General features: G+C 49.5%; 1 protein-coding gene across 5 annotated transcripts in view; it reads right to left on the bottom strand.

Moving 5' to 3' along the window:
- Window positions 1-13,584, bottom strand: part of PIK3AP1 (phosphoinositide-3-kinase adaptor protein 1) — a 221,568-nt gene that overhangs the window by 27,801 nt on the left and 180,183 nt on the right. For all 5 annotated transcript variants that reach the window (XM_089314634.1, XM_089314635.1, XM_089314633.1 and 2 more), the window contains 2 exons: window positions 2,655-2,750; window positions 364-561 (listed from right to left, as the gene is read on the bottom strand). In XM_089314634.1, coding sequence (XP_089170760.1) covers window positions 364-561; window positions 2,655-2,750 — 294 coding nt within the window. The remainder of the gene's footprint in view (window positions 1-363; window positions 562-2,654; window positions 2,751-13,584) is intronic.

Here is a 13,584-nt window from a genome sequence, read left to right as displayed (position 1 = left end):
AGCAGGTGAAATATATGCAGAGCTCCAGAGGGATTTAGCGGAAGCCACTCGCAAGGAACAGACTTACGAGTCAAAGGAGAAAACTGGGGCATGACAAAGGTTCCCTCCATGGCCGGATGGCCTGACAGTCACTCTTCCCTGGGATCCCAGGGAGGCTCCCTGGATCCAAACCCTGGCTCTGCCACTCATGAACCATAAGCTCTAGGACAAGACGTTGACCGCTCCCTGCCTGCTTTTCTCATCTGTGGGGTGAGGGTGACAATGCTAACTTCATTGGGTTAGGAAGATGAAAAGAGTTAATATGTGGAAAGAGCTCAGAGAACATCCAAAGACCCCACTGGCATCGTTCTCAGCCCTGCTCACCTTTGGAAATGTAAGGTTCATTGTCAGGCAGCTGGTGAGCACCAGGAGCACTGGTCTCTGGCCTGGGAACGGGCACGGGGGGCCTGCTGGCCAGGTCCACAGCGAAGGCCTCCTCCTCATCTACTGTGTGATAAACGTCTTCCTCCTCACTGAGATGGCGCTGCTCTCTGTCCACACCGCTCATTCCCATGCTGTTGCCTGGAGACACAGAAAAAGATGACTGAGAGCAGTGGCCACACAGACTGGACGGTGCCCGTCCCGAGGGCAGAGTGAGCGGCCATGCCTTACCTGCACACTGCTGGCCTCTGGCAAAGGGTTTCCCCAACACCGTCGCTGAGCAGTCTGCTCAGAACTCCTTGCAAAGCAGCTGAGAATACCCTGATGTCACCCCTCAGTACAGTGAAGGAAGTGAACACCAGCTGCCACCATCCCGAGCGCACTGCTAGGATCCTCTACTGGGAACAGCGCACTGGGTGCCTGCAAGCCTCAGAACACCGGTCACCAGCGCCTGGTGCCCTGCTGAGCAGAGGAGTCCTCTCCACCAGCACGCTCTTCTGTCTCTTCTTTTACCTCCGAAAGGCTACAGAAAATCATTCCTCAGGACCTCCCTGCTCCCTGTCCCCTGTGCACCACCCACAGCCTGGATCTCCTTTGATTCACAGTTGTGCCGTGGAGGAGCCACAGTCATCGCTGTCACCTTGCAGATGAGGAAACAGGCCCCAGATGACTTAAGTACTGTGCTGAAGTCACTCCCAGCCAGTGGGCGCCCAGGAGGGCCAGCTCCGGAACAGGCTCCCCTCAGTTTCCAGCACCTTCTACTTCTTCGGCTGTCTTTGCTGCTACCCTGCTCCTCACTCTCCAGGACGGAAACCTGCCCCACTCACTGCCCTGGAGGACCCCACAACCCCAAGTGTCTCTAGTGTGCTCCCTCCTTCTCCCTAGCATCATTCCGTCAGAATTCTTTACTGGGATGCAAGACTAAATAAAGCTTGGCCTCCTTCCCTGGGATGTGCGATGCAGGGATTTCCCGGGAAAGTCTGCTTTCGTGGCACCCTTTCCGAGCTGCAGGGAAACCGCTCTGGGCCCCCTAGTGACCCAGACCAGGTCAGACCAGCTCAGTAGAGGACACTTGGTCCCGGGACGCTGACCCTGTGGGGAATTGCCAGTTAGTGGAAAAGCCTCTGTCTTTGAACTTGTTGTAGAAGGGCCTGGAGAGAACCTGAGGGGGCTTGTCCTGCATTCACAACACAACGTGTCCCGGGGGCACTGCCGGCTGCCTTAGGGTAAGCGCGACTCCGCCAGCACCTGTCTCCCGCTCGCTGCTCCCAAATCTCCCGGCTTCCATTCAGTTCTGCTACAGGAATGCTCCTTTGTTCCTCCATAGGGGGCCACAGCAACCTAGCTCCCGGGCAGGGTCTCAGCTAAGCGGCCACTTCCTCTGAGAGGCCCCGTCTGTCCTCACTGTGCCACATGCCTTGCTTCACGGCCCTGCGGCCATGTCTACCCACACACGCATCAGTGTGCTGGGCTATTTCGCACCTCTTTCCTCCACTAGTCTGTGAGCTGCAGGAGGGCAGGCCCTGCCCCTGGCTTCCCATGTAGTCCTACGGCCCAAACACTTGCCTTTCACAGGGCAGGTGCTCAGTCACATTTTAGAATGAATGGCTGAGTGGACTCTGGGTAAAATGGGCTCTCTGGACCAAGCAGAGATCCATACACCAGGCGTGAGCCCCCTCAACAGCCTGCACCCTGGGCCCACTGTCCTTTTGGGCTGGGCAGGCCCCTGGGGACCCTCAGGCAGCCTGAGGGTTACAGTTTAACTGAAGAGGACACAGAGTTTAGATCAGAGACCATGCTCTCTACCACGATGCAGCACAGCCTCGACGTAGTCTGCTGTGTGTATTCTCTTCATTCACTCCTGAGGATGCTGATCATAGTCTCCGTTGAGGCCCAACCCCAGCATCCAGAACACTGTGCAGCTCCCAGTAAGTATTCAATGCATCTTGGCCAAGTAACAACAGACAAGCACATTTTAAAAGAGATCTTGCTGGAGGTAACTGGTTTAACCAAATGAGTGGCTCTAGGATGGCAAGTTCTGGCCACCCGTAATGGGCTGCCAGTGCTCAGGGCCGCTCAGGGCTGGAGGGGAGGCAGCGTGCCTTCAACCTGATCCACCGTGGATGAGGCAGCCCCAGCCTTGAGAGAAGCGACTCTCCTATGGGCCCAGGCAATGTCCTGCATTTGTTTCTCTTTCCTTCCTCTTGCTTCCCTGCTCCCAGGTACAACCTTACCTTCTAAAAACTTGCGGATCATAGAGTCCTTCGTGGCCTGAGAGAAACGCTCTCCAGGGATTGGGTTAGAGGCACTGGCTTGAAACATCTCAACATCTAGAAGGAAAAGGAGAATAAGGTTTGTATGCTGTTTTTGCACAAAGGCAAGGAGATTTTACAGAGGGATTTATAAAGTGTCATGACTTTCTTAAGAGACTTAACTGGGGCCGGCGCTGTGGCATAGTGGGTAAAGCCACCACCTGCAGAGCCGGCATTCCATATGGATGCCAGTTCTTTAACCCATGGGTTAAAGACTCTTCGACTTCTGATCTGGCTCCCTGCTGTGGCCTGGGAGGGCAGTAGAGGATGGCCCAAGTCCTTGGGCCCTTGCATCCATGCGGGAGACTTGGAAAAAGCTCCTGGCTCCTGGCTTCAGATCGGCGTAGCTCTGGCCATTGCGGCCAATTGGGGAGTGAATCAGCAGATGGAAGTCCTCTCTCTCTCTGCCTCTCCTTCTCTCTCTGTGTACTTTCAGATAAATAAGTAAATCTTTAAAAAGAGAGAGACTTAACTGTTCAGCCATTCCTCCATACTGCATACCCCCCCACTCTGTGTGTGTGTGTGTGTGTGTGTGTATAAACTCCCAAATTATTGTGCTGAATTTTCCCATGGGTTAAAGAAATGATTAGGGAAAGAGAAAAGAACACCAGTAATAAAACCATCAACACCATGACTCCTCAATGTGATGCACTGACAAGAACACAGCATTTCTAGGGCATTCTTGCCAAAAACTCATAACCTCAGTCCAATCATAGAAACATCAGGCAAACTCAAACTGAGGGTATTTTACAGAACAACTGACAGGTGCTCTGCAAAAGTGCCAAGACGGGGAAGCCCTGAGGGACTGTGACAGATCATTGGGAACGGAGCAGAAAGCACTAAATGCATTGTAGAATCTCAGGGAGAATCCCTGAGTGGAAAAGAACAATCATGGGAAAATGAGTACAAGCTGAAGGAGGTGTGTAGTTTGGTTAGAAGCATTGTGCCAATGTCATTTCCTCACTTTAGTCACTGAATAATGGTTATGCAAGGTGTTAATGTTAGGGAACTTGGGTGACAGGTAAGGCAGGACCTTTAGAATTTTTGCAACTTTTCTCGAAGTCTAAAAGGAGTTCAAAATAAGGGTGGGAGGAGTGGCATTGTGGCACAGCGGGTAAAGCTGCTGCAGTGACGTTGGCATCCCCTGTGGGCACCCGTTTGTGTCCCACGTGCTCCACTTCTGCCAATGGCCTGGGAAAAGCAGCAAAGATGGCCCAAGTGTCTGGGCCCCTGCCACTCACTTGGGAGACCCGGCTTCGTCCTGGCACTTGTGGCTACCTGGATAGCGCGCCAGCAGATGGAAGATCTCTCTCTGTGTCTCCTCTCTCTCTCTGTAACTCTGCCTCTCAAATAAATAAACAAACCCTTTTTTTTAGAGGAGAATAATAAATGAGAAAAGGAGAGGAGCACCTGGCCTTCTGTCCTGCCTACCTGCGAGACAAGACACACACCTGCCAAAGACACTTGTGGGTCTGCCTGGGTGGGTCCAAGGATCAAGGTGGTGCTGAATGAGCCACCTGGCAATCGTAGGTCTCTTGCTTCACAGTCAAGCCTGCACTGTATTTTGGAGGTAGGCAAAGAAGGCTGCAACCTTTGTGGGTTATTCAGCTTCCTGTAGCTCCCTGTGTCTAGCAGGATGGTTAGAAGCTTGAGCATGCAAGCTTTCCAAATATATGGCTCCAACTTTGATAGCTCCACTCTGACTGTATGATTACACAGTCACCCATCCAACACCCATTAGTGTTTTCAGGTCCAGCTGAACATTCAGACACTCAGGATGCCCGCGGCCATGCCTGGCACTGTCCCCTCCAAAGGATGCAGGATACAGGCGGCAGCACGTATCCTGTCCTCAGCTGGGGCAGTCCTGGTACCGCAGCAGCCCAGGCACAAGCAGAAGACTGCCAGACAGGCTGGTACAAGAGTCACCCGGGGAAAATGTCTCGGGTCCCCCAACCCTCCTCCGCACAGCTGGTGCAGAAGCATCGCTTCCCAGTTACTGCCAGGAGACGTGGTAGAGGCGCTGCCCACGGGGGAGTCCAAAGTATGCTGGCCCTCTCAGGTATTTATAATTTGCGCTCAGCTCCTCCCAGGCCCAGATATAATTTAACCAATCAGGGAGGTCGTTTTTATCCTTGGCAATGTTGCCTAGAAATACAGTTGACATTTGGCTCTTATCAAGTTACCAAGGTAACAGCTAGGAAGTCAATCAAAGGTCAAATTCTCATGCAGAAAGGGAAATGATAGCTGCTATATTAACTCTTTGCCCACAGTTATTTCGGGTGAATTTGTGTAAATCCTCTCAGCTTCTCATTTTCCATCTGTAAAGTGGTGACAGGGACAACAGCATGTTTCTCATGGGTTTGCCACGACTGTTACAGGAGAAGCTCAGGGGAGGGCGTCTGGCACAGGAGTTAAGCAGCCACTTGGGACGCCCGTATCCCATGTTAGAGTCAAGTCCTCTGCTTCTCATTCTAACTGCCTGTTGATGCACACTCTGGGATGCAGCAGGTGATGAATCAAGTACTTAGATCCTTGCCATCCATGTGGGAGTCCGGGATTGAGTTCCAGGCTCCTGACTTAAGCCTGGCCCAGCCTTGGCTGACATGGACATTTGGGGAGCGAACAGAAGATTCTCTCTCTCTCTCTCTCTCTCTCTCTCTCTGTATATGTGTGTGTGTGTGCCTCCCTTTGCCTTTTTTTAAATTTATTTTTTAAGGCATACAAATTTCATAAGTATAACTTTAGGAATATAGTTATTCTTCCCACCATATCAGCCTCCTCCCACCCATACTCCCACCCCTCTTCCTCCTCCCTCTCCCCTTGGCAGTCCCATTCTCCATTAAGAATCATTTGAAATTAATTTTGTACTCAGAAGACCAACTCTATACTAAGTAAAGATTTCAACAATTTGCACACACACACACATACACACACACAAACTGTCTGAGAACTGGTTTTACAGTTAACCCTCAATACAACTCATTGAGAACAGAGGTCTTGCATGGGAAGTTAGTGCACAGTGACTCTTGTTGTTAACAATTAACACTCTTACATATGACATCAGTGACCACCCAAGGCTCTTGAAATGAGCTGCCTAGGCTATGGAAGCCTTTTCCATCCACAAACTCTGTCAGTATTTGGACAAGGCCATAAGCAAAGTAGAAGATCTTTCCTCCCTTTAGAGAAAGGCACATCATTCTCTGATGGCCACTTCTTTCCACTGGGGTCTCACTCACAGAAATTCTTCATGTAAAACATTTTCTTCCAGAGTATCTTGGCTTTCCATGTCTGAAATGCTCTCATGGGACTTTCAGCCAGACCAGGAAGCCTTAAGGGCTGATTTTGAGGTCAGAGTGTTGGTTAAAGTGATTGTCATTCTATGAGTCTGCTGTGTGGACTGCTTCCCGTGCTGGACATTCTTTCCTTTTTAATTTTGTCTATTATTATTGCCAGGCACTTGATCCTATTTATATGATCTCTTTAACACTTAATCCTATCTATATGTTCACTTTAACACTTAATATGATCACTTTAACAATTAAGATGGCATTTTAACCACCAAGTTTGATGGGATTTGAAGTCCCATGGCAAGTTTTTAAAATGTACCCTTAGAAGTAAGTCTGGGGGCTGGCACTATGGCACAACAGATTAACACCCTGGTCTGAAGCACTGGTATCCCATATGGGTGCCAGTTCAAGACCCAGCTGCTCCACTTCCGATCCGGCTCTCTGCTATGGCCTGGGAAAGCAGTAGAAGATGGCCCAAGTCTTGGGCCCCTGCACCTGCATGGGAGACCTGGAAGAAGCTCCTGGCTCCTGGCTTTGGGTCAGCACAGCTTTAGCCACTGCGGCTAATTGGGGAATGAACCATCAGATGGAAGACCTCTCTCTTTCTTTCTCTCTCTCTCTCACTCTGACTTTCAAAATAAATAAATAAATCTTAAAAAAAATTAAGTCCATAAGAATATATGTAGAACTATACAGCTTTACTGTTACAAACTTCCTCCTCCCTCTCTTATTTCCACTCTTATTTTTTACTGAGATCTGTTTTCAGTTAACTTTATACACATATGATTAACTCTATGCTATGTAAAGAGTTCAACCAATAGTATGAAGAAAAAAAGGACACAAAAACAAAGAAAACGAAACTGTTTTTCGACAGTCAAGACAAGGGCAGCTCAAGTCATTCCTTCTCAAAATCTCAATTTCACTTCTACAGATTTCATTTTAGGTGTTCTGTTAGTTATCAAAGATCAGGAGAACATATGGTATTTGTCCCTTTGGGACTGACTTATTTCACTAAGTATGATGTTTTCCAGGTTTGTTCATTTTGTTGTCTCTTTGCTTTTCAAATACATTTAAAATAAATAATCTTAAAAATTATTTTTAAAAACATACAAGAAGTTTTCCCAGGGAGACCAGGAGAAGTACCTGGCTCCTGCCATCGGATCAGCGCGGTACACCGGCTGCAGCGCACCGGCCGCGGCGGCCATTGGAGGGTGAACCAACGGCAAAAAGGAAGACCTTTCTCTCTGTCTCTCTCTCTCACTGTCCACTCTGCCTGTCCAAAACATAAAAAAAAAAAAAGAAAAGAAAAGAAAAAAAAAGACAGTACCTATCACATTGGAAATGCTAAATGAATGCTAGCTGATATTATTGCCATTATTATTACTATTTTTTAAAAAGATTTATTTTATTTATTTGAAAGACAGAGTTACAGAAAGAGGTAGAGACAGAGAGAGAGAGGTCTTCCATCCGCTGGTTCACCCCCCAGATGGCCACAATGGCTGGAGCTGCGCTGATCTGAAGCCAGGAACCAGGAGCTTCTTCAGGGTTCCCAATGTGGGTAAAGGCCCAAGGACTTGGGCCATCCTCCACTGCTATCCCAGGCCATAGCAAAGAGCTGGATTGGAAGAGGAGCAGCTGGGACTAGAACAGGCGCCCATATGGGATGCCGGCACTTCAGGACAGGGCGTCAACCCGCTGTGCCACAGCACTGGCCCCTATTACTATTACTTTTATTGTTAAATTCTATACCAAGGCTAATGTCCTAAGCAGAGACCCATTCAAAAAAGTAGGCTCAGTTTACACTTATTCTAACCAGTTTATTTGATCCTCGTCTTTTAAAGTAATGAATGTCTATACTACCATCTGAATAGCCCTGACTGTTGCCACCATTTGGGGAGTGAACCAGCAATGGGCAGATGGAAGAACGCTCTCTTTCTCTCTCTCTCCCTCTCTCTCTCTGCCTTTCAAATAAACAAGTAAATCTTTAAAAACAAAATGAAACAGCTCACACTGGGCCAACCTCAAGGCATTATCAGGACTGCATTCCTTTCTAGAAGCCCTAGGAGAGGCTCTGCGCTCCCTCCTGCCCATTTCTAGAGGCCGTCTTCATCCCTTGGTACCAGGACCTCTTCCTCCACCTTCAAAGTCAGCAGTCAGTGTGAGTATCCGGCCTAGCAGTGAAGATGCCAGCACCCCTCACCAGGGTTCCTGGGTTCAATACCTGCCTCTGGCTCCTGACTCAGGCTTCCTGCCAGCGCAGAGTGTGGGAAACAGACGTAGAAAGGCGATGGCTAAGTAACTGAACTCATAGGAGACTTGGATGGAGCTCTGGCCCCTGGCTTCAGCCTCAGCTCAGCTCTGGCTGTTGCAGGCATTTAGGGAGTGAACCAGCGGATGGGAGGGTGTATTCTCTTGTGTGCATTCTCTGTCTGTCCCCGTCTCTCAGTCTGTAATTAATTATTTCTACAAAGGCAGCAATGTCGAGCAGGTGGTTTGGCTGAACTCATTCTCACGAGGCCACCTCTCTGATCTGTCTTCTGCTTCCCTCTCCCACGTGTAGGGGTCCTGGTGACTACACCGTGCCTACCCAGACACTCAAGGAGAGTCTGCTTCTCTGAACATCAGCTGACTGGCAACGCGAATTCCAGCTGTGCCTTTAACTCCCCTTTGCCGTGGAACCTTGTGTGTCCACAGAGTGTGCTCCTGAGGGAAGCAGCAGCCATGGGGTACACGTAAGTGAGCCCATCACACTCATACACACACTGGGCAGCCTGTCCCAAGGGAGACATTGGTCTCTGCTGAGAGTTTGGATGTGTGCTGCTTTAAATAAAGATATCTAAAAATGATTTTCTTTCTATTTATATTTGTTTATATTATAAATAAAATTATTTATACTTAATTGAACATAAATATTTCTGAATTAGACCAGGAACAGCAGATATGTATATATACATGAAACTCTCCATGCCCTATTCCATTTTTGCAAACAAAATCACTAAAGAATCAATGTATTCTTTTTCTATATAAGTAAACTACTTTTTAAAAGAGTTATTTACTTATTTGGGGTTGGCACTGTGGCACAGTGGATTAAGGCCCCAGCCTGCAGTGCTGGCATCCCAAATGGGCGCCGGTTTGACTCCCGGATGCTCCACTTCCTATCCAGCTCTCTGCTATGGCCTGGGAAAACAGTGGAAGATGTCCTTGGCTCCTGGCTCCTGGCTTTGGATTGGCACAGCTCCGGCTGTTGCAGTCATTTGGGGAGTGAACCAGCAGATGGAAGACCTTTCTCTCTGGTTCTACCTCTCTCTGTAACTGTCTCTTTCAAATAAATAAATCTTTAAAAAATGTATTTATTTGAAAGTCAGAGTTAGAGAGAGAGAAGAGAAACATACAGAGAGAGATTTTCCATCTGCTGGTTCACTCCCCAAATGGCTGAAACAGCCAGGACTGGGCCAGGCCAAAGCCAGGAGCCAGGAGCTTCTTCCGGGTCTCCCACCTGGGTGCAGGGGCCCAAGGATGGAGCCATCCTCTGCTGCATTCACAGGTTCATTAACAGGGAGCTGGATTGGAAGTGGAGCAGCTAGGACTTGAACCAGTGACCACTGGGATGCAGGCACTGCAGATGGCAACTTAACCAGTTGCACCACAGTGCTGACCCCACAATCAATATATTCTTTCTGGCCTCAGAATCCTTCCCAGCACAGCACCCAAGCACTCAATACCATCCAGCTGGCATCGGCACATGAAACTATGCTTAAAACACTATTTTCCAGGACTGGCATTGTGGTACAGTGGGTTAAGTTGTCACCTATGGTTCTGGCATCCCATGTGTGTACCAGTTCGAGACCTGGTGCTGCTCCACTTCCAATCCAGCTCCCCGGTAATGGCTTGGGAAAGCAGCAAAGCTGGCCCAAGTGCTGAGGCCCCTGCTACTCATGTAGGAAGCCTGGATGGAATCTCCTAGCTCCAGCCGTTCTGATCATTTGGGGAGCAAATGGAAGATCGATCTTTGTTTCTCTGTGTCTTCTCTCTGCAACTCCGCCTTTCAAATAAAATAAATGAAGTCTTTCAAAAAAGAACCTCCCCCCACACTATTTTTCATATGTACATTAGACACTAAATCCCTGTAGTAATGAATAAAAGGGGCCTAATTGTTTGGAGCTAATGAGCAACAAGACCCTCTCAAGCTATAAATCTGCCACGGCAGCCACACAGCGAGTAACACGCGAGCTGCCGGAACCATCGGAAGGCTGCAGGTGAAGGGTCTGCTTCCAGGAAAGGGCGTCTGGGAAGGAAAACGAGCAAGTCCTTGCACTCCTGGATGCTCCGCGCTCGCACGTCAGATTCTAGCCACTTAACCTGCACCACATCCCCATTAAACATGAGATGAAGTGTGCTGGAACCGGCTGGTCCGAGAAGAAGGGCACAGTTGGGTCTTTTCAGAGAGGAAAATGGTGACAACCACGTCCAGGAGACCCTGGGGCCACAGCCCCCTTCTGTGAGCTCCAGAGCCACACTGTCCTTTACTGAAGGGTCAGTGGGACAGCACAGCCCGCTCCTCGACTGCAAGAAGCTCCGACAGATGCGAGCCTGCCTCGGCAGGCGCTCCATGACAGAAGGAATTAGCAGCATAATGAGTTCTCCGAGACCCTCTCAGGATACACCCCGTGGGACATACACCTACACCACTTAGCTGCTGCGGGAACGTCACGCTAGTTTACTACAAAGCCAGGTCGGAGTCTATAACAGGAAAATGTCAGCTGCTGAACGACTTCTCTACAAAGGCTCTCCAGCCTTGAAAGTCAGCCAAAGGAATTTCTTCCCCCTAGCAAGTATCTTTTGTGGGAAGAAAAACAAAAAACAAACAAACAAAAAAACAGCCAAACAACAACAAAACAACCCTCACATGGTAGAACATCTGAAGAGAACCTAAACTGGCTCAGTTTGCAGCCAAGCAGAGTGGAGTGATTGGACTGACCATACCAATAAAAAAGTTCCCCTTTGCCATCTCTCTCTCTTTTATTTTTTTTTAAGATTTACTTTATTTATAAGTCAGAATTATAGAGAGAGTAGAGACAGAGAGCTCTTCCATCTGCTCGTTCATTCCCCAAATGGCCATAGTGGCGAGGGCTGGGCCAGGCTGAGGCCAGGAGCTTCTTCTAGGTCTCCCACCTGGCACAGGGGCCTGAGCACTTGATCATCCTCTGCTGCCTTCCCAGGCACATTAGCAGAGAGCTGGATTGGAAGTGGAACAGCCAGGACTCGAACCGGTGCCCAAATGGGATGCTGGTGCTGCAGATGGTGGTATAATCTGTGGTACCACAGTGCCACTACTCCCTCTCCCCACTTTGCTATGCATTAAGGGAGAAGTGATGGGAGGGGGGGGGTTTGGGAGACAGATGGACAGAGACACAGATGCACAAGGGAGAATGGCAGTGTGAATTTGGAGGGGCCAAGGAATGATGGGTAGTTGGCATTGCAATGAAAACTAGGGGCCCAAGCACGAAAGGTTAGGAAAGCAGCAGGTATACTTTATGACTTTCTTATGCAGACAACAAGGGCCTCTCCTAGGTCTCCAGGAGAGCACGAAACCCTCTGCTGGGCAGCAGTCAGTCTAGGGGCAGGTCTGCGGCAGGGCGCCGTGAGCACTGAGTGCCACAACACGCTAAGTCACTAGTGCTGTCCTTTTCCTCCAGGGCACCACCACAGCTTGTGGTTATATATCTAGTCATGAGAAACTTGAGTAAATGCATGAGCAAGTAAACAAGTGAATGCAGAACAAAGAAATGAATACAAGACTAGGAGGTATTAGGCTCTGTGAAGGAATCTGAGCCATTCCCAAGCTGATGAAAGCTTAGGCAGAAGGAACAGCATGGGCAAGCACGTGGAGACTGAAGGAAAAGGCAGCCGCCCTGGGACGGCCCACCGGTGGGGACAAGTAACAGATGTCTCCATCACTACCAGGAAAGCAAGTCCTTGGCCTCGTAATATGAACAAACTTTCCCACACTGCAATGTCTAGGATTACATCTTACTTTCTGGTATCTCAAATTCAAGAGCGAGTTGAGGGGCACACACTCTGTGCAGCCGGTTAAGCTGCTGCTTGGGACACCCCCAACTCCATATCAGAGTGCCTGGTTTGAGTCCTGCTACTCCTTATTTCCAATTCAGCTTCCTGCTGATGCACCTGGGAGGCAGCAGATGACAACTTAAGTATTTGAGTTTCTGCAACCCATGTGAGACCAAGACAGAGTTCTGGGATCCTGGCTTCGGTCTGGTCCAACCCTGGCTTTTGTGGGAATTTGGGAATTTTGGTGCCTGGAAGATTGCTCACTTACATGTGCTCTCTTTCTTTCTGCATTGCTGTCACTCTGCCTCTCAAATAAAAAAAATGGGGGGCTGGTGCAGTGGCATATCGGGTAAAGCCACTGCCTGCAGTGCCAGCATTCTATATGGAGCGCTGGCTCAAGCCCCGGCTGCACCACTTCCAATCCAGCTCTCTGCTAATGTGCCTGGGAAAGCAGTGGAAGATAGCCCAAGTGCTTGGGTCCCTGCACCATGTAGGAGACTCAGAAGAAGTTCCTGGTTCCTGGCTTTGGATCAGCCTAGCTCCGGCTGTTGTGGCCATTTGGGGAGTAAGCCAGCGGATGGAAGACCTTTCTCTCTCTCTATCTGCCTCTGCCTCTCTGTAACTCTGCCTTTCAAACAAATAAATATTTTTTTAAAAAATGTTTTCTTTAAAGAACTAGTGGAGCACTTATAGTATACAGTACTGTGTAAAGCTAAAGGACATGCTTTATACTGAGGCCAGGAGCAGGTAATGTGAGAAACATGTAAATAACCACAGTCCAGGATGATTTGTACGCCCCAAGGAAAGCATGCTCCACGGCTGTGCAAGGTTGCTGCTGGGCTGGGGCTGTCATCGTACTAACCTTAAAACACAGCGCGGCACTTGTTCAAGAGGTGCCCACGTCCCCAGCACACTGCTCACGTTTCCGCAGGAGCGCAAAGCAACAGGAAGTCAAGGAGAGCCCTGAGCTCATCTCCTTGCCTCTGAAGCAGTGCTGTCCTTGCTGGCAAAGACCCCATGCCCTGCACATAGCCCCACTGCCCCAGGGCATCTCTGGGCACCACTCGCCTGAACCCTCCTGAGAGAGATGGCTGAAGGAGGACAGAGCCTTAGCAGCTTCAGGAAGACCCCTGAGAAAAACAGGGTGCAGAGGGAGGAGGCATCCTGTTCTAGAAGCCGGCCAGCAACTTAGTCACGGTGCCCTTCTGCTGGTCTCAGAGCCATGGGGCTGGGCGATGGTGTCCATCCGCACCCCCAGCCTCGGGGAGCAAGGGAGGCAGCTCAGAGGAGCTGTAAGCAGAGATGGCTGGAGGTGATCTGTTACAAAGACAACAGTTGCCAAGGGGGTTGCTAAGAGAAGGCGGCCAGGTAGCTGGGGCTGAGGCAGCTCTGCACTGTGTATGAACTTGAGCTGTAGAAGGGAGATCAGATGCTCAAAACCCAAGTTCAATGCAGGGGTAACATGAAGCAGAACAGCCCTCTGGGATTGATTAAGG

Source organism: Oryctolagus cuniculus, chromosome 15, assembly GCF_051225735.1.
Source record: "Oryctolagus cuniculus isolate XC-2025 breed Fujian yellow rabbit chromosome 15, ASM5122573v1, whole genome shotgun sequence".
Classification (NCBI taxonomy): domain Eukaryota; kingdom Metazoa; phylum Chordata; class Mammalia; order Lagomorpha; family Leporidae; genus Oryctolagus; species Oryctolagus cuniculus.
The sequence above is the reverse complement of the archived record's forward strand: the minus strand, read 5'-3'. Positions and strand labels throughout refer to the sequence as shown.